General features: G+C 45.6%; 1 protein-coding gene across 10 annotated transcripts in view; it reads right to left on the bottom strand.

Annotated features, from left to right (window-relative positions):
- The window catches only part of PPFIBP2 (PPFIA binding protein 2), a 202,817-nt gene that overhangs the window by 110,365 nt on the left and 65,395 nt on the right, over positions 1 to 27,057 (bottom strand). For 8 of the 10 annotated variants that reach the window (XM_045016715.1, XM_045016719.1, XM_045016721.1 and 5 more), the window contains one exon: positions 959 to 1,173. In XM_045016715.1, the coding sequence (XP_044872650.1) occupies positions 959 to 1,173 (215 nt within the window). Of the gene's footprint in view, positions 1 to 958; positions 1,174 to 3,778; positions 3,835 to 23,606; positions 23,656 to 27,057 lie in introns of those variants that run through there. The other 2 variants (XM_045016718.1, XM_045016716.1) reach the window with 2 other exon arrangements.

Below are 27,057 nucleotides of genomic sequence, written 5' to 3'. Positions count from 1 at the left end.
AAGGCAGAAAGTATTCCAGAAACCTTAGCACGTATTAACATCAGGACAGCTATGGTAGGTGATGCACATTGGATCAGAAGCTAGAGTCACAATTAGGAAAGAACAAAATTGTTTGTTGGAGCCAACCAAAACCGCCACCACCTACTCATGCAAACAAACCTTTCTGAAAACACTTGGTTAACTCTCATCCCCCTCACCTAATCACCACATATCCGCAGAATCATGTCTTCTTGGGGAGGTGCATTTTGGCAGTCTACACCCACTTCTCCTCCCCCACTTATACTGGGTCTCTTCTTCAAGAGGTTGCCTGATGGCCGGATCACCACTTCAGTGAGCCTCAGTCTCCTTAACTAGATGACCAAGTGGCTCATTTCCCAACCTGCCTCCTAACCCAGCCTTGCATGCTCTGGTGCAACAGGAGCAAACAGTGAATCTCTCTGCTATGCTCACTGCTCTCCTCTCTTAATAAACCCAAGGGGTACTTTGGAGAGTGAGGATACCCCTGAGTGGGGACAACACAATGTAGAAGGCTAGGAGCATATGAGATCCCTTTAATCCTTTCCATATTAGCTGCCTCAGAAGCACATGCCACTGCATACAGTCACATTCTGAACCAGGGACTAGAGGTGAAAGGTTCTGTATCTGGTTACAAATCCCCTGATTCAATTGCTTTTCTCCAGATGAGGGGAACAGAAAGGGCATGGAAGGAGAGGCAGCACTTTTAAACTTTCCTTTCCACCTCCTTCTCTCCATCCTCCTCCTCCCACCATAAAATGAGACCTTCGACCCCCAGCTATGCTAGTCCAGTACAGACAGCTGAAGTCCACTAAGTGTTCTAAGGGCTAAAACTTGAGTAGATTGCTGCAGCTTGATTTCATTACTAAAAGAATTGAACCATGAGATACGGCAGTCAATGTTATTCCCCAATCAGATAGAAAAGTTGTCCATGACGACTCACCAGGTTTTCCTCCAGCCACTCCCGTATACATCTTGCTGTATCCCCCGGTATCTGATTCCGTAATGCTTCTCTGTCTTGAGGATCCTCTAGCATTTCTAGTGCCATCTTCAGGTCTTCTAGCAGATGCAAAATTTGGAATGTGCCCAAATATACTGATGGAGCAGGTGACACAATGTCATAGATGCCATTTGCATATTCTGTGGCTGCCTTAGTACCTAATACAAGTAGTAAAGAGAGGGAGAAAAGAGATTTTTATAAAAATGTTAAAGGTCTCCAATAAATATATGGATATAATTCGATGATACAACAATAGCTACACTCGAGATGCTACTCTGTGGGCATTATTAACAATTAATGAAAAGGTAAATATGATATCTTTCTGATAGCACTTACACATTTTTAAGTTAGTTGTTAGTTAAACAGACAAATAAATGTCCCCTTTCAGAATGAGGCAGAGGTGTAACATTCAGATCACTACATTTTAAAAAGGGATAGTGGGTCCAGGATAGATTTGCTATAGCCCCATAAACACAAACCAAACAACCCCCAAACCACCTGCAATTATCCTTACCAACCATTAGATGTCACAATGTAGTTGAAAGACCCCACGCTAGCCTCATTTCTCCTGTATTACAAAAAGGACTTTTGTTGTATTTTAGGGCTGGTCTACACTCGGGGCGGGAGGGATCGATCTAAGATACGCAACTTCAGCTACGTGAATAGCGTAGCTGAAGTCGAAATATCTCAGATCGATTGACCTTGGGTCCTCACGGTGCGGGATCGACGTCCGCGGCTCCCCCGTCGACTCCGCTACCGCCGTTCGCGCTGGTGGAGTTCCGGAGTCGACGGGGTGGGCGCGTTCGGGGATTGATATATCGCGTCTAGATGAGACGCGATATATCGATCCCCGAGAAATCGATCGCTACCCGCCGATAAGGCGGGTAGTCTGGACGTACCCTTAGTAAGAAATCCAGGTGAGAACAGGTTTCATTACAATCATGACAGAAAAAACTAAGCTTTGGCAGAAAAAAAAATCATAGCTATATAGACTGCTAGCAAATCCTTTCTCACCCTCTTAAAACAGAATCCAGCAATACTGAGAGAGAGAGAAAAAAAAAAACTTTCCTCAAGGCACAATACACATGCAACTCCACTAAAGTTTTAGCAGAGGTCAGAACTTAGCCCTTAGATAAAGTCTTAAGTTCCAAGTTCCAAAGTATCAGCTTGGTATTAATTAAAATTAATAAAAGATGGACAGGAAATTGGAACTGGAAAGAATCCATTGCTGATATAATGCTTTCCTATCACTTAAAACCCCCCCAACAAGGTGGGGGTAGGAGACATTTCCCCATGGCATAATGTAAATTTAGCTCCTTCAGCAAGGTCCCCTCCCTTCATATGGTAATCATGCACTGATTGGGTTGAAAGAGTGCCAACTAAATGCAAGCCTCAGAAATTTGGATTGTGGCTTAAATATGGAGGAGTTTGTTTTCCTTACACAGGAAAACTGGATAGCATCCTTGGCTTAGTAAAACACTTGATAGCACAGAAGATAGTCATCAGTAGTTTAAGCCCCCCCAACAATGTGAGAAGGGAGTGTCAGAAACAAAAGGGGCAGCAAATAAGGGCCAACACAGGGCAGGGAAAGGCTTCTGTTTATAAGTGTTAAACTCCAATTAGAACATAGGAATTGCCATACTGGGTCTTGTTCCATCTAGTCCAGTATCCAGCATGCATACTATAGAAGAAACTGAAAGAAACTCGGTGGTGAGCCATATGTGAGATAATTTGTTCCTCCGTGAAACCTTCTCTTAACCCCTAACAGTTAAGAGACTGGCATAAACCCTCAGTCAAAGTTTTTTTCTTCTTTCAAAAACATTTTTATTAATATTTTGTTGTAATTCTGGATATTATCTATATAAATGTTCAAGCCCTTGCTGAATCTTGCTAAATTCTTGGCCGAAACAACTTCCTGCAGCAATGAGTTCCACCTTTTAATTATGGCTTGTGTGACAAAGAGTAGACTCTCATGAGAAGGGTCCCTGAAGAGGGACAGGGAAGGAGGGTGGGGTAGAAATGAACTTTAGGGTATAACCCTACCCCACAGTACCGAGGACCCAGTGGTCTGAAGTTATAGCGGTCCATGTGGGGAGGAAAAAAGAAAAGCGGTTAGAGAACAGCAGGACAGATGGATACAGAATACTCCGTGCTCAGGTATGACTGGTAAGAAGAATAAATCCAAGCCTTTTCTTTTGGTAAATAAAGTGTCTTCAATGCAATCAAATTTCTTCATCAATGACTCAGGGCCTATTCATCACTCACCACCAGGGGGCTATCAGGCTGGATCTTGCAAGGTGCTGAGCATTCTAGCTTCGATGCTACAAACTCTATGGGACTACTCACATTTTTTAAATTAAGCACATGCTTAAGTGCTTTGCTAGATTGGGGCCATAGTGCTCAGCACCCTGGAGGATCAAGCTCCTATATGGGTAACTCATTTTCTGGAATGGGAGCTAGACACACAGATCCCGGTGCATCATTGAGAGAACATAATCCTTCCTCTCCCCTTTCCAAACACACACACACTCTCCTCTTTTGTGCTGTTATTTTTAATCCAATTTGCTGTGGGTTACCATTGCAGCCCTTTTGCTCTTTGACTGAAGGGGGAGGGGCAGACAAATCCCCCTGGAGGCAATGCCAAGGCACAGCTCACCAGGGAGAGAAGTGATGTAGAAATGCAGAGGCTCATTCAACGTTTTAATGCATACAGCTTCCTATTTTGCTGGCTGAACATTGGCAGGACTCAGATCATTGACTTACTTCCTCTTGTTCGGTTCCTAAATATCTTTGTATTAAATAGAACATACATTGTTCATCTGAAAAGGAGAAGAAGAAAGAAACTGAAAAAACAGAACTAAAAACCCACAGGAACTACTTTAATTAAATACTGTTTATGTTCAATTTAACAATGTCCACACTAAAACTGCAAAGAGCACAAGCGAGTTACAGGCTCCCTTCTTTGACCCTCTGACCGCACTCCTGTCCCTGTTCTTTTATTAGTTGTCCCCCGAACTCAGTTGGGTTTTGAGGTCCTGTAGATCCTCCCCTTAGGCTGGGGGGGGGGGGGAGATCCTTTAGCAATGGGCGGGCTTCCAATAGGTACAATACCAGACAACAGACAGGTATGTGAATGCAAGAATGAGGATCGCCTTGCAGCCTGAAACCTGATGAGATGCTAGGATCAAAAGAAAGACTGCACGTGTTTTCCTATCATCCCCTTCTTGCTTAAAAACTCAACAGGGGAAAGACGGTTAAAACAAAGGAACCTATCGGGAACTCAGGAAAAATGGGCTCAATTCCCAGCTCTGCCACACAGACTCACTGGGTGATCTTAAGCAAATCACTTAATCTCTCTGTACCCCAGTTTCCCATCTGTAAAGAAGGGAGAATAATATTTCCTTTCTCCCACCTTTTGTCCATATTTAGCTTATAAGCTCTGTGGGGTAGGAATCTTCTGATACCATGTGTCTATTCAGTGTCTACCACAATGGGTTCCTGATCTTGACTGGGCTCTCTGGGCACTAATGTAATACAAATATGTTTTCCATGTGGCTCTTTGTAAAGTGTTTTCGGGACCAATTCAAGTAATCTTTTTAGGGTTAAACCAACTCCCTTTTTGGCCTGCATATCCAGATAGTGGGTAACTGAGGTTACAAAGCTTCTGCACAACATATTTAAAAGCGTGGGGAGAACTGTACATCATTTTCAGTTACACGTTTCCCATTCTCTGAACATAAAAGCGTGTTTGCAGTTCAAAGTTCTTTGGAGCCATTCAGCTAATTCCAGGGAAAGGTTGCTTTGGGGCAAATATATAAACAGTTTGGAAAGCAATGCATTTGCAGCCTTGTGAAATAAGTTACCAAAGGGAACTACAAAATTATAGGGGACAGGAACTGGGGTGGCGGAGGGCATGGTAAATTGTTTCACAAGCCTAGAAATGCTAAAGTCAGCTTTGTACATATTCTACATAGTGTTATGTTTTGTGTAGCTCCAAAGATTTTAAAAATATTTTGTTAGCAGCTACACAGGGACTTCAAACACTAAAGGCAAACTGCAGCAACTGGTTATAATGCTATAATCCTAGGCAGCTACATAACTGCATAGCTACATTCCCTCAGGCCTGGTCCACACTAGGACTTTAATTCGAATTTAGCAGCGTTAATTCGAATTAACTGCGCACCCGTCCACACCAGGAAGCCATTTAATTCGACATAGAGGGCTCTTTAGTTTGAATTCTGTACTCCTCCCCGACGAGGGTAGTAGCGCTAAATTCGACATGGCTATGTCGAATTAGGCTAGGTGTGGATGCAAATCGAACTTAGTAGCTCCGGGAGCTATCCCACAGTGCACCACTCTGTTGACGCTCTGGACAGCAGTCCGAGCTTGGATGCTCTGACCAGCCACACAGGAAACGACCCGGGAAAATTTGAATTCCTTTTCCTGTCTGGGCACTTTGAATCTCATGTCCTGGTTGGACATCGGGGCGAGCTCAGCAGCACCGGCAACGATGCAGAGCTCTCCAGCAGAGGAATCCATGCAATCTCAGACTAGAAAGAGGTCCCCAGCATGGACTGACCGGGAAGTCTTGTATCTGATCGGTGTGTGGGGCGATGAGTCTGTGCTGTCGGAGCTGCACTCCAGCAAACGGAATGCGAAGACCTACGAGAAGGTCTCCAAAGCCATGATAGACAGAGTATATAGCCGGGATGCAATGCAGTGCCGCGTGAAAGTCAAGGAGCTGAGACAAGACTACCATAAAATCAAAGCGACAAACGGACGCTCCGGAGCCCAGCCCCAGACATGCCGCTTCTACGAGGCACTGCATGCCATTCTCGGTGGGTCTGCCACCACTGCCCCACCAGTGTGCGTGGACTCTGACGAAGGGATAGTGTCGACGGCCAGTTCCTCGTCGATGTTCGCAGATGGGGAAGATGAGGAAGGAGATGAGGAGGGGGAGGCAGTCGACAGCGCTTCCAACACTGATTTCCCCGACAGCCAGGATCTCTTCATCAGCCTCACTGAGATCCCCTACCAACCCTCCGCAGCCGTTACCACAGACCCTGAATCAGGAGAAGGATCAGTGGGTAAGTGCTTTAAACATGTTAACATTTATTTCTTAAAAGAACAGGAAAATAGACTAGGCGAACAGAAGGTCTATATACAGGGGAATGGAACAGGTATCTTCCGCGGAGATCTCCAGGAAGCTCTCCTGGAGGTAGTCAAAAAGCCTATGGAGGAGGTTCCTGGGGAGAGCTGGCTTATTGGGTGCTCCGAGGTAGCACACTTTTCCGCGCCACGCTCTCAGCTGGTACTCCGGGACCAGTGCCTTGACGAGCATCGCAGCATAGGGCCCTGGCTTGTGCTGGCTTTCATTCAGCATGAGCGCTCTCTCTCTCTGTGACACCCTCCTCAGGATGATCTCGCGTGCAGACTCCTGCATGTAAGTAGAGTAATTTGTGTACTATTACTATTGGTAGTGCTTCACTGTTCCTTAGAACAACAAGAAGCGTCACTTTAGAGCCACGTGCTGGAGGCTACAGAGTGGCAGCATACAGGGATCTTTTGCAAGGGAAAACCGCGAGGGGGTAAGAGTTTATGCTTTCAGGATTGCCTGCAGCAAGAGGACAGAGCTGGACATTGACTTTTAAGCAGCCAAAAGCCTTTGGCTTACCATGCCTGGCTGCTCCACGGATTCAGCTTTCCTGCCCCACTTGTCTGGTCTGCAGTGCAATACCCCAGGCAATGAAAGCGAATGCAGAGAAATCGAACTTTCCCTGAGTGAGTGAGCATGAGATAGGTGCCATCCATAGTCTGGTTCACAGACAATGAGTAGACTATGTTTCATTTCTGAGAAAATGTATCTTTGTAAGCAATTCACTCCCTTTTCCCCATCACACAGCTTCAACAGTATCCCGACCTGCTCCACCATGCCCCTCACAGAGGCTGGCTCAGAATAGGTGGCGTAAGAAAAGAACACGGGACGAGATGTTTGCTGAACTTATGGGCTGCTCCAGAGCAGAGGCGGACCAGCAGAGCCAGTGGAGGGAGAACCTCACACAGCAGCAGCGCTCACAAAGCGAACGGGAGGACAGATGGCGTCAGGAGGACCAGCAGGCGACTCAAACGCTGCTTGGACTACTGAGGGAGCAAACGGACACGCTCAGGCGCCTTGTCGATGTTCTGCAGGACCGCAGGCAGGAGGACAGAGCCCCCCTGCACTGTGTCTGCAACCGCCCTCCCCCGCCACACACTCCAATACCCACCTCACCCAGAATAACAAGAAGGAGGGGCACCAAGGGCCGTGAAAACTGTCACTGCACCAAAGCGGACTGCTAAATTACCCAAAAGTTCACAGTCCCTAGATTTTGAAAAGTTCTCACCTTTACTGTGTTGTCGAGTATTAAAAGTAGTTTGCTGTTAATTACTGTTTCTGTCATGTTTGTTTGCTGAAGACTTTCTGTGAAGGGGGGAGAGGGGTTTGGTAATTGCATAGGACATTCACCATGAACAGGGTACAGACATGGGGGCAGGATCAACAGCAGGTTACTCACTGAGTGCAGTCACTAGGCACCCTGGTCAGTCTGTGAGGTGTTTTTAATGTTCTGTTCATAGGCGGCAGGTGCCCTGCTCCAGGTATACTTGGAGGTGGGTCTCTCCCCCGGCCCAGCCTGGATCGGGCCCTGGCCCACGCGGGTCTCCCCCCGCCCCGTCAATTCCCTGCCTGGAGCCGGTCCCAGCGCCCACCTGCCACCCCTCCCCCAGCGTGTCGTCTCTTTCCCCCCCTCCCCCGCGCTGCGTCCCTACCTGACAGTAGAGCGGCTACCGGCAGAAATGCTGTCTGCTGCCCCAGGGTCCTAGCGCCTGCCATCCACAAATGGCAAGGCAGGTTGCCCTCACCCTGCCCTTCTACCGTAGCCCTGAGCCTCTACAATGCCCCAAACCCTCAGCCCCAGCCACAGCACGCAACCCCCTACGCCTCCTCCCCCTTCCCACACACCCCTCACCCCTTCCTACGCCCCCACCCCCAGCCCAGAGGCTGCACCCAAACTCCGTCCCAAAGCCTACACCCCTCACCCCTTCCTGCACACCCACCTGTAACCGTCCTCCCCCCAGAGACCGCTGTAGGAGCAGTAGCCTGTCATTCCTAGAGTCTAGAAGCGGTCTCTACATCACTGCACACCCTACCCACCACAGTCCACATCTCTGTTTCAAACCTTTGACGCGAAATCATTATTAAAGAAAAGGTTTTTAAATAACAATGCTCCATTAACTTTACTTTTACACGTGTGTTGGAAGTGGGTGAACGGGGTATGAAACTGCAGAGGAGAGTCAGCAGTAACTGGGTAAAGAAACAGGGGCAAGTTCAGCTTCTCTGTAAAGCAACTGGACAGTCATAGGTTATGCTGCTCTCTGAGGAACCTAGCTTTCAAAGCCTCCCGGATGCACAGCGCTTCCCGCTGGGATCTTCTAATGGCACGGGTGTCTGGCTGAGCATAATCAGCAGCCAGGAGATTTGCCTCAACCTCCCATCCCGCCATAAAGGTCTCCCCCTTGCTCTCACAGAGATTGTGGAGCACACAGCAAGCTGCAATAACAATGGGGATATTGTTTTCGCTGAGATCCGAGCGAGTCAGTAAGCTCCGCCATCTCCCCTTGAGACGTCCGAAAGCACACTCCACCACCATTCTGCACTTGCTCAGCGGGTAGTTGAAGAGTTCCTTCTCACTGTCCAAGGTGCCTGTATAGGGCTTCATGAGCCAGGGCATTAGCGGGTAGGCCGGGTCCCCGAGGATCACTGTAGGCATCTGCACATCCCCAACAGTTATTTTGTGGTCCGGGAAGAAACTACCTGCCTGGAGGCGTTTAAACAGACCAGAGTTCCTGAACACACGCGCGTCATGAACCTTGCCCGGCCACCCGACGTTGATGTTGGTAAAGCGTCCCCTATGGTCCACCAGTGCTTGCAGCACCATTGAAAAGTAGCCCTTTCGGTTAATGTACTGGCTGGCCTGGTAGTCCGGTCCCAGGATAGGGATGTGAGTCCCATCTATAGCCCCACCGCAGTTTGGGAATCCCATCGCGGCGAAGCCAGCTATGATGACCTGGACGTTTCCCAGGGTCACTACCTTCGAGAGCAGGAGTTCAACGATTGCGTTGGCTACTTGCATCACAGCAACCCCCACGGTAGATTTGCCCACGCCAAAGTGGTTCGCTACTGACCGGTAGCTGTCTGGCGTGGCAAGTTTCCAGAGGGCTATGGCCACTCGCTTCTGCACAGTCAGGGCTGCTCGCATCCAGGTGTCCTGGCGCTTCAGGGCAGGGGACAGCAAGTCACACAGTTCAAGGAAAGTGCCCTTACGCATCCTGAAGTTTCGCAGCCACTGTGATTCATCCCGGACCTGCAGCACTATGCGGTCCCACCAGTCCGTGCTTGTTTCCCGGGCCCAGAATCACCGTCCCATAGCATGAACATGACCCAGTGCCACTATGATCTCCACGGCGCAGCGTCCCGTACTTTCTGAGAGGTCTGTGCCAGTCTGAGACTTCATCTCTTCACCGCGCTGCCGTTGCCTCCTCGCCCGATTTCTCAGCATCTGACTGTTGAAGAGGTGTACGATAAGGTGCGAGGAGTTGACAACGGCCATAAGTGCAGCGATGATCGCAGCGGGCTCCATGATCGCAGTGGAGTGCTGTGGCGTCCGCGCTGTCACTTATAACAGGAAAAGTGCGCGAACTGATTTCCCGCCGGCGGGAGTGACGATTGAATGCTGACAGTTACCAAGGACCACCCTCGACACAGTTTCCCCCCAGCAGGCATTGGGGGCTATACCCAGAATTCCAATGGGCAGCGGGGAGTGCAGGGACTGTGGGATAGCTTCCCACAGTGCACCGCTTCCAAAGTCGACGCTTGCCCCGTTAATGTGGACTCACAAAGTCGAATTAGTGTTTTTAGTGTGGATACACAAATTCGACTTCGTAAGGTCGATTCCACAAATTCGACTTAAGTTGATTCAAAATAGTCTTGTAGTGTAGACATACCCTCATAGGTGCTGGGAAATTGAGTTCAGGCTTGCAGTTTCCTTTCAATTCTTCTATTGGGAAGACAGGGTCCACTTCCCCATGGAAAGGGCAGAAAATTCATCTAAATCCATGGCTATTGGGCAGTCCATTGAAGGCAAAGGCCACCAGCATGAGAACTCTGTGTTCAGCCATGCCCTTTGTCCCCAGGCACCAGCTGACCAAGCACCTGATTGGGGCGGGGCAGCGCGCGGGTTTTTTTTTTTGGTTCGGCCAGGCGGCGCTGAAGGGGTTTTTTTGGTTTGTTTGGTTTTGTTTCATCCGGGCGGCGCTCGGGGGGTGAGGGGACTCCGGCGGCATGGCGCTCGGGGGGGCAGCGCTCACGGGAGGGGTTTTACCGCAGGGCGGCGCTCTTTTTTTTTCTTTTGTTCGGGGCAGCAAAAAAGTTAGGGTCGGCCCTGTCTGCCCCCAATCCCTTTACCTCAGGTTGTATTGCATTCAGAGGGATTCCAACGGTAGCTTTTATCATCTTTTGTACTATCGTAGGCCCTACAGGCACCAAGCCAAGATTCGGGTCCCACTGTGCTAGGCACTGTACATGCACAAAGAGAGAGAGATCCCCTACCCACCAAAAAACTTAGAATCCCAACTAAATGTGGCAAGGGGAGAAATGGGGTATAGGCCAGTGGCCTCAAAGCTAGTGTGAAGAAATGCCTGCACCACAGGTGGATTACCATTGATCCCAGCAGAGGGTTCAGGGGCAGAACCACAGACCATTTTACCAGGCAGAGGAAAGCAAAATCCACCCTTCTCCCCACCCAAGTAAATTAGGGAAATTCTGTAAAGAGAGCCTCAGACAGATTTCCTTTGCCAGACCATCTCCTGCAGGTTTTCTAGCCCAATGAGATTTGTGATAAAAACAATTTGATGGAGGCAAGAGAGAGAAGACATCTTTTCAGTGCAAAATCCAAAATGAACTTGTCTGCCCCAGAAAGCTTTGTGGTAACTTTAAGTAGGCTGTAGAGAACAAGAACACACTATCAACAAAGCTGAATCTCTGAAAGTATATAAATAATACATTCTTTGGTTTGTAGGGGAAGGGAAGGCATTTAGCCTCAAATAGTCACAAGGCTGCTTACATTTTTGTGTGATTTTCTTTTTGCTAATCTTAACTGCTGTTCATAATAGAACAAAACAGCATTAAATACATTCAGACATATTTACAGAAATTCTGTGGATGATAAAACTTGTTAAAAACTGACAGTCTTCAAAAGCTATTTACTAGCTTAATTGACAACTGAATGACTAACATGAACAGATTTCTGAACCACAAAAGACCTTTGTGCTTCAGATTCTCCATCCTATGGGATGATAGCTAGCATGTTTTCAATGCCTCTTTTTGCCTACATTACTGTATTTTCTGCTCCTTGCACTTCTACTACTTTTGAAACATATAGCTTTCACAATGGGGAGGCTGGAATTATATATGGCTTGTAGTTTTCTTGGGCATCCCATAGGTAAGTTTTTAAGTTAGTTTCTAGAAGGTGGAATATGAAGCTCCCTCACGCAACTTCTGTACTCTATAGAGAGAAACCAAACCCCTTGAAACTTCACGTGGCACACTACAGCTCACAGTAGCATTTTCCTGGGAAATCTGGGAAACTAGGGATGTAAATATCAGTTAAAAATGTTAAACAGTTAAATGATTAAAATTATATCATTTAACTGGTTAACTGTTAACCCAGGTCCCTCCGGCCAGCCGGCGCAGCGCGGCCAGGGTCACTCCGTCTGGCCAACATGGTGCAACCAGGGCTGGGGCCCCTCCGTCCGGCCCAGCTGGGGGTGGGGTGCCGCCCCGTGGGGCTGGCTGGCCCAGCACTGGGGCCGCTCTGGCCCGGTGTGGCTGGGGGTGGGATCACTCCGGCTGGCGCAGGGCCTCCAGGGTTAATGGTTACGGTTGGTTAATGGCAAGTCTAATGCTTACCGGTTATCCGTTTAACCTTTTACATCCCTATGGGAAGCAAGTGTTTTGAAGGTAGTGACCCAGATCCTTCAACAGGCAGCTTTGTGTCGCTCTAACAGTGGTGTAAGCGCGCCAACATTTTTTCTGCAAGAACTCTCTCTGAAAGGCAACTTGTAAAAATGTTGGTTGAGCCAATCAGAATTCTCTGTCAAGGAGCCAACTCCTAGAAAGGTCATTTTTGGCCACAGTACTGGATGCCACCAAATGGTGGCACCTTCTAGTTTGGAGGTACACAAAGCTAAGGTATGCACATTTTCCCACCTCAGGACCCTAATATAGTGTTCAGGTTCAGATGAACTGAAAATTTATCTCAATCCATCTCAATCCATCTCTACTGAATACCTTAAATAATAAAAGACATGGTATATATAAGTGGTACATATACTTAATTTAAATGTTGTAGTCTTACAAGAGCCACAGGAACAAAATGATATGTTTTACTGTGTGTTAATTTAGAAATGCAGTGCTTGGTTATGTTTTGATGATATATCACTTGTAGGCTTGGAGTATCTGGAGTTATAGTTGTAGAATTTAAATGGCATTTACTTACCATCCAAGGTTCTTGATTTAGAACTTGTTTTGACTGTAACATGGTTTTGAGACCTTTGCCTTTATTGTTTTGTAAAAATAGAGAGACCTAACTGCTGATGTTCTAATTTCATACTGATCTGTGGAATCTTCCTCACATATGTCTCAACCATTTCCTTTACTGACATTTAAATAGCAGACATTGCCAGTTGTACACCTTGCTGTCTCTGCAATTACTCTCCAACCAACAAGACAGACATATTTTCTTAGTTGAAACATGGCTCTTAGTTTTTGCAGGTGTAAGGCGACTGTTGTCCCCTTACTAAAACTCAGTGGGGGTGCTTTGGTTGTTTAGCTCCTAGTACCAAAAGAAAGGGGAAGGGTCAATGGGAAATCAGGACACAGAGTGACAGTCCCCAGGAACAATGGGGAGAGGCCAATGCTCCAGGTCAGTCTGATTGACAGGGCGGGCAGGCTAATCAGGAGGCCAGGGCAGGGTCCCGTCATTTATGTGAGCCAGAATTGCAAGGGTCAGAGTTGGGCCAAGCTGAGTTGGGGAACAGAACCGTGCCATCCGGAGGAGCCAGAAAAGCAGCCCAGGAAGCAGGTCAGTGCTGGGAGCAGAGTCACAGAGGCAGCCCACAGAGCAGACCTGTGCTGGGAGGAGAGCTGTAGCAACCAGAGCCAGAGGAGCTGGAGGCAGAGCAGAAGCAGTGTTGAGGCAGAGTGGAGCTGGAGCTGTCTGGAACCAGGTGCAGTGAGCAGCTGTGGTGAGTGAGGGGGACCCTAGGCAGCGGGCCCAGCACAGGGAGATGCCCCCATCTAAGATTTCACCCTTCTGCCTTCCGAACCCCTTGGTCCCAGCCCAGAGCACCCTCCTACACCGCTAACCTCTTAGCCCCACCCCCACCCCAAAGTCTGCACCCCCAGTCAGAGCCCTCACACACCCCTATACCCAAATCCCCTGCCACGGCCCTGATTTCCTCCTTCCATACCCTGAACCCTTATTTCTGGCCCTACCCTGGAACCCGCACCCCCAGCCCAGAGCCCACACCCCAACCCCTCTGCCTCAGCATGGAGCTCCCTCCCATACTCCAAACCCCTCAGCTCCAGCCCCGTCCTGCACCCTCTCACTCGTCAACCCTGCAGGCATTGGTCCAAGACCCACAGCATCTGACCCAGTGAATCATTCATCAAACTGGGACTAGAATCAGGGCCTCTGATGCTATGGACAAGGATTTTCATAATATGGCAGTTAGTGCTGAGATCATTAGTCATTTTTTTCTGTACGTTTCAAGTACTCATATCTTGCTAATGTGGCATTAAGAGGGAAATGTTTTGCTCACATAAATTGTGCGGTATGTTAAATATAGAAAGGAATTGGTTCATTTAATAAACATGTAACTTGCCACATTTATCTTTTTAAAATCAGTTTCTCTTTTTGAGACAATGAAGCACAAATAATTATCTAAATTCATTAACTACTTTGGGGTAACCTTAACTGTTGTAAACTCAGGGTCCAATTCTAAGATGCCTTGTAGGCCAGACTTGGAGGGGGATCGTAACCCCAACAGGGTGGGGGCAATGCTGAGAAGAAGGGTCCAGTCACCTAAAGCCTGAGGGCATGTAGCCACCATCAAAGCAAGTGTCCAACCCGCAACATCCCTGCAGCACAGCCAGGGCCTGAGAAGGAGGCCTGGGACTTGTGAGGAACAGATTGAACTTCCCTTACATTCCAGAGACGCTGGTTGCAATGTCCCCGTACACAGAGCGGGGTTGTGTGTTTTCCTTTAAACTTTCCTCTTTTTTCTTTATTTTTTAAAATTGATTGCTGTTTAATAAATTGTGTTTGCTTTGAACTGTACATAATGATCAGTGGGTCAGGGAAGCATCCAGTGCAGAGAGAGCACCCCAGAGTGGGAACACCCTAGCCCCTGCCCTAAGTGACCACAACAAGGTTGGGGGTCGAGCCCTGCAGGAATCCTGGGCCCAGCCTTGTTGGGGTTATGAAGACTCTACCACACAGGAGAGTGGAAGTAAGGCTGGTTCCTGGGAGCTTTTTTAAAATACTACAAAACAAATTACAAAACAAAAACTGAACTTTTAAGGACAGTGCTCTGGTAAATTTATCTGCAATGAGGAGCACCTTACTTCATAAACTAATCAAAGAGTCCCACTGATTTCAAAAGGAACTACTTGTGGAGAAAGGCTGGGGCGTGGGAGGAGGTCAGGGGTACAGGCTCTTGGAAGCGCTTACCTCAAGCAGTCCCTGGAAGCAGCAGCTTGTCCCCCCTCTGGCTCCTATGCAGAGGCATGGCCAGGTGGCTCTGCATGCTACCCCGTCTGCAGGCGCTGTCCCCACAGCTCCCATTGGCTGTGGTTCCCAGCCAATAGAAGCTGCAGAGCTGGCGCTTGGGGCAGGGGCAGCATGCAGAGCCCCCATGGCTGCCCCTGCATGCAGGAGCTGGAGGGGGGACATACCGCTGCTTCCAGGAGTGGCGCGGGGCCTGGGCAGGCAGGGAGCCTGCCTTGTCCCGCTGAGCTTCCAACCGGACTTTTAATGGCCTGGTCAGCGGTGCTGACCCGAGCCGCTAGGGTCCCTTTTCGACTTGGCGTTCTGGTCGAAAACTAGACACCTGGTAATGCTACCCACTGACTCATCAGGATCTGCTGACTAACAGAAGACTCCTGACTTGTCACCTCTCCATAAAGCTTCCTGTTCCTGCCACACCCCTTGTCTGAGAAACTAGTGTCTAGGCCTGCTGCTGACCAGATCTCTGAGACCAAGTTCCTGCCTCCTCATTGGCTTTTCCCTCCTTGCTCCCATTCCTCACTCCCATTCCTCACATCGTTCCTACTCCCTCGCGCTAACTCCAGTATTGCCGCTTGGCGCAACTCTGACACTGGCTTTGACCCCTGGTGTGACTTCTGGCTCTGACTTTGGTTTAACCCTTGATGTGGCTTCTAACTCTGACTCTAGCCTCACCTCTGGGGTGATTCTTGACTATGACCCCACCTCTACTGTGGGCTTCGACCATTAGGAGGCCCTGATAAAACTGTTTGATTTCAGCCAAGTCAATTAGCTTCTCAGTACAACAGTTGCGTCATTTACAGAATGGAATTAATACATACCCTTGTAAAATGCCATGAGATCTCTGGATGAAGATATTAAAGGGCCTATCCACTAATTAATGCTCACCTGCTTGACAAGGTTTTTTTTTTTTAGGGCTGTCAAGTGATTTAAAAAATTAATCGTGATTAATTGCATTGTTAAACAATAATAGAATACCATTTATTTAAATATTTGTGGATGTTTTCTACATTATCAATTTATTGATTTAAATTACACCTCTATCCCGATATAACGCGACCCGATATAACGCGGGTTCGCATACAATGCGGTAAAGCTCTCGTGTTAAGGGTGCTAGGCCAGGCTGGGGCTTAGGGGTTCGATAAGGGGCAGAGGGGGCAGTCTGGGGGCAGGAGCTGTGGAATGGGAACTTTTGGGGGTCCCGGAGTCCCAGAGTGGCTGTCAGGGGGTGGGGGGGGGGAAGAGTGGGGGGGGATAGGAATTGGACCAGTCAGGGGACAGAGGGTCTCTGGAGGGGGCAGTCAAGGAACAAGGATTTGGGGGGGGGGGCAAAGCAAGTTTGATATAATGTGGTCTCACCTATAACACGGTAAGATTTTTTGTCTCCTGAGGACCACATTATATTGGGGTAGAGGTGTACAAACACAGAATACAAAGTGTACAGTGCTCACTTTATTTTTGATTACAAGTATTGCACTCTATAAAACAATAGAAGTAGTATTTTTCAATTCACCTAATACAAATACTGCAATGCAATCCCTTTATCATGAAAGTTGAACTTACAAATGTAGAATTACGTACAAAAATAACTGCATTCAAAAATAAAAACATAACATTTTAAGAGCCTGCAAGTCCACTCAGTCCTATTTCTTTTTCAGACAATCGCTCAGACAAACAAGTTGGTTTACATTTGCAGGAGATAATGCTGCCCGCCTTTTGTTTACAATGTTACCTGAAAGTGAGAACGGGTGTTCTGATGGCACTGTTGTAGCCGGCGTCACAAGATATTTACATACCAGATGCACTTAAGATTCATATGTGCCTTCATGCTTCAACCACCATTCCAGTGGACATGTGTCCATGCTGATGACAGGTTCTGCTCGATAACCATCCAAAGCAGTGCAGACTGACGCATGCTCATTTTCATTATCTTAGGGTACGTCTTCACTACCCGCCGTATTGGCGGGTAGCAATTGATTTCTCGGGGATCGATATATCGCGTCTCATCTAGACGCGATGTATCGATCCCCGAACGCGCTCCCGTCGACTCCGTAACTCCACCAACCCGAACGGCGGTAGCGGAGTTGACATGGGGAGCCGTGGACATCGATCCCGTGCCATGAGGACAGTAGGTAATTCGATATAAGATACGCAACTTCAGCTAAGTGAATAACGTAGCTGAAGTCGAAGTATCTTATATCGATTTCCCCCCGTAGTGTAGACCTGCCCTGAGTCAGATGCCACCAGCAGAAGGTTGATTTTCTTTTTTGGTGGTTTGGGTTCAGTAGTTTCTGCATCAGAGTGTTGCTCTTTTAAGACTTCTGAAAGCATGCTCCACACCTCTTCCCTCTCAGATTTTGGAAGGCACTTCAGATTCTTAAACCTTGGGCCGAGTGCTATAGCTATCTTTAGAAATCTCACATTGGTACCTTCTTTGCGTTTTGTGAAATCTGCAGTGAAAGTGTCCTTACAATGAACAATATGTGCTGGGTCATCATCCGAGACTGCTATAACATGAAATATATGGCAGAATGCAGGTAAAACAGAGCAGGGGATATACAATTCTCCCCCAAGGAGTTCAGTCACAAATTTAATTAACACATTTTTTTAAACAAGCATCATCAGCATGGAAGCATGTCCTCTGGAATGGTGGCCGAAGCATGAAGGGGCATACGAATGTTTAGCATATCTGGCACGTAAATAGCTTGCAATGCTGGCTACAAAAGTGCCATGAGAATGCCTGTTTTCACTTTCTGATTACATTATAAATAAGAAGAGGGGAACATTACCTCCTGTAAATCCAAACAAACTTGTTTGTCTTAGCGATTGGCTCAACAAGTAGGACTGAGTGGATTTGTAGGCTCTGAAGTTTTACATTGTTTTGTTTTTCAGTACAGTTAGGTAACCAAAAAAAAAATCTACATTTGTAAATTGCACTTTCACAACAAAGATTGCAATACAGTACTTTTATGAGGTGAATTGAAAAATACTATTTCTTTTGTTTCATTTTTACAGTGCAAATATTTGCAATAAAAATAATACACAATTTGCTTTCAATTACAACACAGAATACAATACATGTGAAAATGTAGAAAAACATCCAAAATAATTTAATAAATTTCAATTGGTATTCTATTGTTTAACAGTGCGATTAAAACTGCAATTAATCATGATTAATCTTTTTAATCACAATTAATTTTTGAGTTAGTTGTGTGAATTAACTGCAATTAATTGACAGCCCTAGTTTTTTATTATTACTTATTATTATTATTTCTATTTCACAGAGAGAATCAGTGCCACAAAGGGAAATAGAATTTAGGTGGTCTTGGCTCCCAATGTTGTACTCTGATGATATCACTTGCTTAGTATATTAGAAGAAAGGAGGCAGGTTTTGGCGACAATAACCCAAATAGTTGAAATAACCTTTTGCAGGATCAAACACTAAAAAAAAACAAAAAAAACAAAAAACAGGAAATTCCAAAGTTCAGGTTGTTCTGGCAATGTTGGGTAAGGAATATGAGAGAGAGAGAGACAATGCCACATTCGTACAATCATAAGGCAAGACACTTGACTTTTTTTTTTTTTAATCAAAACTGCACCCAGTCATTTAAATAAGTCCTTCACATTCACCAAGAAAAATAAATCATGACGCACCAAATTATTTGCAGTACACAGAATCTTTGATGGTGCACTTAATTCCTGTCCAGACACTTACATGCAGTTCAGTACAAAACACCAGAGACCTGGCTGGCAACAGAAACAAAATCAAAACAGAATGTAGATAGTTAATATGTACATCCTCTGGAATAGCTAAGCAGCGGGACAACTAGAAAATATACCAAGATGGTTTAAAATTCAAACAAATACTCTTATGGGAAACAAAGAGAATGAATCTGACTAAGCACCATGGATATCAGGTCTTACTCCCCACTTAAAGGGGAGTTAGGAAAAGATGTGACTTGGGAGTGCTAGTAAGAGACCCCAGGTTATTTCCTGTCCCCTGTCACATTGAGTTAGGGTTACAAAGTTTATAACCTTGTCACTTCTAAATATTTTCACGTGATCACAGAATAGATGAGAATTAGCTAATTCAACATTAACTTAACGTCAGCATTTAACATCCGCTATCAAAAAAAAAAAGCCAATATTTGCTGTCTCCTCCTGTTTACTTCCAAGATGAACTAAGGACTGTATCTTTATGACAAGATCTTGGTAAATATGTTTCCAGTGATGGTAGGATAGGAAATTATATATTTCTCTGTCAAGGATCTTGTCTCAAAGGAGTCATTTATTGATGCATTTCCCCTTCCATATTCCTATTCTTTATATAAGTGTTCTAGTTTGCAATTTCAGAAGACCATTATTGTAATTCAGATAATCTGAGTGTACTCTGTAAAATTTACAATACACAAATTTAATTAAGGTCTGAGACTGTAGGGAGCAGAACATCCACAGTTTGAGCTATTTATTTCTTTTATTCATCTGAAAATAGTCCAGTGTTTTTATTAATATATAAAAAGAGAGACAATAGAATGCTAATTGAAATCCAAACTATTAAGGTAATTATACTGTATTTGGAAGATACAAAGAATACCACAAAATACAAAGATTATCAGCTTCAGCCACTGTTACTGTTGGATGTCCAATTACTCTGATCCAAGAGGAAACTAACAGCTCATTATTTCAGTTATTCCATTTCAACCACCATTATTTCAACTATAATCCTTATCAATGCATGGCTTGAGTAAAATTCTGTAATTTCTGTTTCTTACTAGTTGTAAAGTATTACATATCTTTATCAAAGAAAAAGATAAAATACAAGCAACTTTTTTCTTTCTTGAAAATACTATGAGTCACAAGTAGGATGGAAGGGAACAAAATGCTGGATGACAGTGCTGGGAACAAGAACATGGAAAAAGTGGCTACAATGGGTTCTCCTACCCATTCCATACAACTGTAAGAGTTCTATACTGCCCATCAGTTACACATCATTTACTGTACATTTAAAAGCAAAGTACCAACTGATTACACAAAACAGTATGAAGTGTTACCTGTTAGGGCTGAGCCATTTCAATCCCTTGTGAAGCAAAGCCATGAATTCTATTTTATTTACAAAAGACTATGAGGTTAGCTCTAACATAGTATGAAAAGATATTGGACTACAAATGAACCCAATGATGATGTGCGGTCATTCAAGAGGAAAGCATGTAGCCACCGGGAAATATTCTGATTCCATAAGATTGATGTGGGATATTGATATGAAATTCATTCCAGCATGCACATAACTCAGAAACCAAAGTGACAAAGAAAGTTACTGGCATTTTTCATCCACTGGTATTCTTGAAATCTTAGTTCAGAGAATTAAGCGTGGGCTGTGTCTTGGTGGAATAACAACAGGCACAATACCTTGCTAGACAGGACAGAACATAAGAATGACTCTACTGGGTCAGACCAAAGGTCCATCTAGCCCAGTATCCTGTCTTCCAACAGTGGCCAGCACCCAGGTGCCCCAGAGAGAATGAATAGAACAGGTAATCATCAAATGATCTATCCCCTGTTGCTCATTCCCAGCTTCCAGCAAACAGAGGCTAGGGACACTATTCATAAGAAGACTAATGGGAACAGAGTGGGGATGGATGGGAAGAAATGAAAATCTACATCACCACCTACACAGTCTCTATGGATAGAAATTCCATGATTGAAAAATAAGGGAAGATACTACTGACCACCTGACCAGATAGTGACAGGGACTGAAATGCTCAGGAAGATTAGAGAGGGGTTCAAAAACAGAAAACCTAATAATAATGGGAGATTTCAACTATTTCCATATTGAATGGGTACATGTCACCTCAGGACAGGATGCAAATATAAAATTTCTAGAGATCATTAATTACTACTTCTTAGAGCAGCTAGAACTGGAATCCACAAGGGCAGAGGCAATTCTTGATTTAGTCCTAAGTGCAGCACAGAGGTGCATACAGCTGAGTCACTGAGTAACAGCAACCATAATGTAATTAAATTTAACAGCCTTGTGGGGCAGGGGGAGGAACACCAAAGAAACCCATCACAGTAGCATTTAACTTCAAAAAGGGGAACTACACAAAAATAATGAAGCTAGTTAAAGGAAATTAAAAGGGATATGAGTGAAATGCCTGCAAGCTACATGGAAACTATTTAAAACCTCCATAATAGAGGCTCAAACAAAATATATTCCCCCCTCCCTGCTTAAAAATAAAAAAAAAAAAGTAAGAGGACCAAAAACATGCCACTGTAGCTAACCAGCAGGGTAAAAGAGGCAGCTAGAGACGAAAAGCCATCCTTTCCAAAGTGGAAGTCAAATTCTACTGAGGAAAATAGAGAAATATGCCTATCTCATATTGAAGGTCATTGAGTCTAACTCCCTGATGTCACTAGCAGGCAGGGGCGGCTCTAGAAATTCCGCCGCCACAAGCAGGGCTGCACGCTGCGCCGCTCGCGCCGCCCTTCCCCGGTCCCGCGGCCGGGGCAGAAGTGTCTGCGGGCAGTCCCGTGGTCCCGCGGCTCTGGTGCAGCATCCGCAGGCATGCCTGCGGGAGCTCCGTCCGAGCTGCGGGACCAGCGCGCCCGCCGCAGTCATGCCTGCGGGACCTCAAGCGGAGCCGCGGGAAGAGGGGACCCTCCACAGTCATGCCTGCGGCAGGTCCGCTTCTCCCGGGGCTCCGGTGGACCTCCCGCAGGCATGACTGCGGAAGGTCCGCCGGAGCCAAATGCCGCCCTGCCAGGACAATGCCGCCCCACGCGCCTGCTTGGCGCGCTGGGGTCTGGAGCCGGCCCTGCTAGCAGGACCAAGTACTGATTTTGCCCCAGATCCTTAAGTGGTCCCGTCAAGGACTGAACTCATAACCCTGGGTTTAGCAGGCCAATGCTCAAACCACTCCCCCATACTCTGTCAAGTTGAGTGTAAAAGTATAACTAGGCAGGCCAAAAAAGAATTTGAATAGCAACTATCAAAAGACACAAAACTTTTTTTTTTTTTTTCTTTAAAGAACATCAGAAGCAGGAAGTTTGCCAAACTATCAGTGGGGCCACTAACAATTGAGCTGCTAAAGGAGCACTCAGAGGACCAGGCTGTTGCAGACAAGCTAAATTAATACTTTGCATTGGTCTTCACCACACTCAAGCCATTCTTTTTAGGTGACCAATCTGGGGAACTATCCCAGCTTGAGATGTCAGTAAAAGAGGTTTTGGAACAAACTGATAAAATGAAACTGTAATAAGTCACCAGGACCAGCCAAGAGTTCTGAAGGAACTCAAATATGAAACTGCAGAATTAACAACTATGGTATGTAACCTATCACTTAACTCAGCCTCTGATGTAATGGTCATTTTTAAAAAAGGCTTGAGAGGTGATCCTGGGAATTAGAGGCAGGTAAGCCTAACTTCAGTACCAGGAAAAGTGGTTGAAACTATAATAAAGAACAGAATTATCAGAGACATAGATGAACATGACATGTTGGATAAGAGTCAACACGGCTTTTGTAAAGAGAAATCACGCCTCGCCAATCTTTTAGAATTCTTTGAGGGGGTCAATAAGCACATGGACAAGGGTGATCCAGTCGATATAGTGTACTTGGACTTTCAGAGGGCCACTGATAAGCACCTACACCAAAGGCTTGTAAGCAAACTAAGCACTCATGGAATAAGAGGGAAGGTCCTCTCATGGATCAGTAACTGATGCTTTTTCCTATTATTTGTTTCTTATCTTTTAATCAGTTTTCACAATGGAATGAGGTAAATAGCAGAGGGTCCCCAAGGATCTGTACTGGGACCTGTGCTGTTCAACATATTTATAAATGATATGGAAAAGTGGCTAAACAGTGAGGTGGAAAAGTTTGCAGATGACACAAAATTACTCAGGATAGTTAAGTCTAAAGCTGACTAGGAAGTTACAAGGGAGCTCAGAAAACTGGGCAATGGGGCAAAAAAACCCAGATGAAATTCCATGTTGATAAGTGCAAAATAATGTACATTAGAAAAAATAATCCCACCTATAGATACAAAATGATGGGTTGTAAATTAGCTGTTATCACTCAGGAAAGAGATTTCAGAGTCATTGTGGCTTGTTTACTGAAAACATCTGCTCATTGTTAGCTTTTTTGACTGCCGCTGCACAATGTTCGGAACCATTAAGAAAGGGATAGATAATAAGACAGAAAATATAATGTCACTATATAAATCCATGGTACCCATTGTTTCCTCTAATTATTTCCATCCACATGTGCGGAATAAATTTTGTTATGTGCACTGAGGTATGTGCGGAGGTGCGCAACCGGTAGAAACAAAAAAACAGTTGTGACAAAGTTCGTCCTCTATGTTGGGTGGGTCCTGCACTTATTGGCAGATTTGCTCACCTCACAGATTCACCCTGTGGGTCGGGAAACAGCCCAGAGACCTTCCCCTCTGGTAGAAGCCACAGTCCAGGTTAATTCCTCCTGTGTTTGATCAGGAGTTGGGAGGTTTGGGGGGAACCCGGGCCAACCCTCTACTCCGGGTTCCAGCCCAGGGCCCTGAGGATCGCAGCTGTCTAGAGTGACTCCTGGTACAGTTACGTGACAGCTACAACTCCCATGGCCTCCTCCCAACACCTTCTTTATCCTCACCACCGGACCTTCCTCCTGATGTCTGATAACACTTGTACTTCTCAGTCCTCCAGCAGTATGCCTACTCACTCTCAGCTTCTTGCACACCTCTTGCTCCCAGTTCCTCGCACGCACTTCCTCTTCTCTGGCTCCCTTTGGCCTGACTGGAGTGAGCCCTTTTATAGCATCAGAGGGGCCTTAATTAGAGTCAGGTGCTTAACAGCCTCACCTGACTCTCAGCAGCTTAATTGGAGTCAGGTGTTCTCATTAGCCTGGAGCAGCCTCCACTCTGGTCACTCAGGGAACAGAAAACTGCTTATCCAGTGGCCAGTATATCTCCCTTCGACTACTCTGCTGTTCCCAACTGGCCTGGGTCTATCACACTAGCTAATATGTATTTTTTTAAATTATCATAGGGCTAACTACTCCAGCCAGAACAGGTTAGGCATTTTAGAACTCACTACTCAAAGAATTAAATTTAAGTGTAAGAGAAATAAAAATTATGAAATGCATACACGAGTCAAAACACTAAAATAACACACTTTGAAAGAATAAAATTACAGAGAATATATGTGCATTGCAGGAAGTACCAAGAAGTAACAACAACAACAATAATACAAGTATATGTTGGGAGGTGATTGTGAGAGAGAGAGAGAGACACACACACTGTGTGAGCTGGCTGCTGGGGAAATGTCAGAAACAGTGCACTGTCTCTAAGAAAGGCACTCACTCACTATTCACGGCAGCAGCTCTGAGTCCCGAGCCAGGCTGTGTCTCCTGCCTCTCCCCTGCTCTGAGGAGATGGGAGTGCAGGGGGGAAGGGAGACATCCTGACATCAGCACCCTCCTCCCACAGGGCCCTGGTCCTGGGAGCAGCTGCAGGACGGAGCAATGGGGGGGAAGGGACACCTGAACATAGGCTAATCAGCTGGGTGGCATTTGAATTTCTCCTGCTAAGCGCGCAGCTTACAAGGAACACCAGTGGTACCCTTACATTGCAGTTCTATTTGCCACATGTTAAAAAAAAATATTAGAATTGGAAAAGGTACAGAGAAGGGGAAAAAATTATTAGGAGTATGGTACAGCTTTCATATGAGGAGAGATTAAAAAGACTGGTACTGGTTAGCTTGGAAAAGAAATGACTAAGGGGGGGATATGTCAGAGGTCTCTAAAATCACAACTGGTATGGAGAAACTAAATAAGGAAGTGTTCTTTACTCTTTCTCATAACACAGGAACTAGGGGTCAACCAATGAATTTAACAGGCAGCAGGTTTAAAACAAACATAAGGAAGTACTTCACACAACACACAGCGGAACTCATTGCCAGGGGATCTGGTGAAGGCCAAAAGTATACCTGGTTCAAAAAAAGAATTAGATAAATTCATGGAGGATAGGCCCATCAGCGGGTATTAGCCAACACAGTTATGGATACAATCCCATCCTGTGGGTGTCCCTACACCTCTGACTGAAGCGTGGACTGGATGATATGGGATGGACAGAGGTGAAAGTGGGCTGGTACGGTATACCGTTAAGAAGTGGCTGCCAGTACGGGCCCATACAGAGCTGAAGTGCAGCAGCGCTTTAACGTCACTGCCCCTTCCCCCCTCCCCGGGTCGAAGAGAAGGGGGGCAAAAGAGGCAGCTGCCCCAGGGCCTGACGACTTAAAAGGGCCAGGGGCTTCCAGCCACCGCTGCTGCTACTGCAGTGGCAGCCGGAGCTCCAGGCCCTTTAAATTGCTGCCGGAGCCCCGGGCAGCATGGGCCGGGCAGCGTGGAAGGGCTGGCTGGGGGAGGCTGACCTCTAGCCTGGCCCCTTCTGCCAGAGGCCCCGCCCCTTCTCGGGGCCCTGAGCCAGGCCCCCATACCAGTAAGACTTTTAAATTACTTTCACCCCATGGATGGATCATTCGATAAATTGCCCTGTTCTGTTCATTCCCTCTGAAGCACCTGGCACTGGTCACTGTCGGAAGACTGGATACAGGGCTAGATGGACCATTGGTCTGACCTACTATGGCATATGTACTTATTCTCTGGCAACCAGACTCCTTGAGGAAAATACATTAAACTGAACTAACAAGTCTATGGCTCTTTTAGGGATAACTTCCAGAAAAGACCATTTTATTCTCTTCAGTACATGACCAGGACAATCAGATGAACATGAACCATTTACTTCTCAAGAGAAAAGAGTTTGTTTAAACTCTATTCTATTTGGACAATTTCTTTTTTGTCCAATTTCTTTGCAACTGTTAACTATCTACTTCAGCAGCAGTTGTATGCTGTATACATTCAGGTCACACATACATTTCCTGTTTCCATAATGATAAATCACAAATGCAACAACTTTTACAAAAGGGAAAACTAAATAATCCCACTGATTAGCTGCTAAATTTTAGAATTCTTAGTGCCATCTCTGCTCCATAACTCTGCTCAAAACCAAAATATTGCTATGAGGGCCTTTAGATCTGAACTTGTGGTGATCATCCAAAAAAAGGAAGTAATGGATTCCCAGGCCAATGGCATAAAGAAACAGTCTGTGATATAAACAATACAAAAATATTTAATGGGATCAAAGCATTTTGCAAACATTAATCTCCACAGCCTTCTTGTGACACATACACAAATTTTATTACCCTCTATTTTACAGAGAAGGAGGCTAACGAAGGGAGAAGTTAAATTACTTGCTCAAAGCGACAGAGTCAGTGTCAAAGTTATGTCCACCATTCTGTGCAGGCTTTACTAGATCTGACATATGGTAAACATTCTTTAAATTGAGCCTTTTGCTTACAAGGTAAGCAAGTCTTGTTGGCTAATGGATCAGTCCTGTTAATTGGCAATCACATTACTCTCTTTTGCATTTCAAGGGAGATTTTAAATGAGGCAGCTAGCTTTAGACTAATCATTCAGCATCCCTAATGTATACAGCTATGAGGGCGGGTTATCAGTATAGATGTACTGAAGCAGAAAAGGCTTGGGAACGCTGACCTATCTGTCAAATTTGATCAAGCCCAATACAATTCAATTTAGTAATCAGTTTGACAATCTTACCCTTATATGATCTAACACAAATATATTTTATATTGCACTGAGCTGCATGGTCTAGAATAAGACTGTTTTTATTTGGACGAGCTATAGACATGTTAGGTCTGTTCAGATTGGGGGTGTGTGTGTGTGCGCGCACTGTTTTCAAATTTAAAAGCCTAAAATTAGGGATATAAATCTATGTTTAGGCACTTGAAAAAAATCAGGTCACTTATTTGGATACCTAACTGTGAAATTATATGTTTGTCTTTAGGCACGTTTGAAAATTGTGGCCATAATCTATTATTTTAATGTTAAACTATGGTCATGTGGAATTAAGATTATAAATTTTTTTGTATAAAAAGCCAAAATTAAAGGCAAATTCCAGTGCTGTACAACAAAGCCGTATAGATAAGTGTGGGAATACAAAACTACCCAATGGGAATTAAATGCCCGTAGAAGCCTCTGTCTGTGAAAAGTTCAGATTTTGTGTCTTGGAAGTGGACATCTTGCAAGGCAGAGA

The sequence above is a fragment of the Mauremys mutica genome, chromosome 4 (assembly GCF_020497125.1).
Source record: "Mauremys mutica isolate MM-2020 ecotype Southern chromosome 4, ASM2049712v1, whole genome shotgun sequence".
Taxonomy (NCBI): Eukaryota; Metazoa; Chordata; order Testudines; family Geoemydidae; genus Mauremys; species Mauremys mutica.
This window is presented reverse-complemented; position numbering and strand designations above follow the sequence as displayed.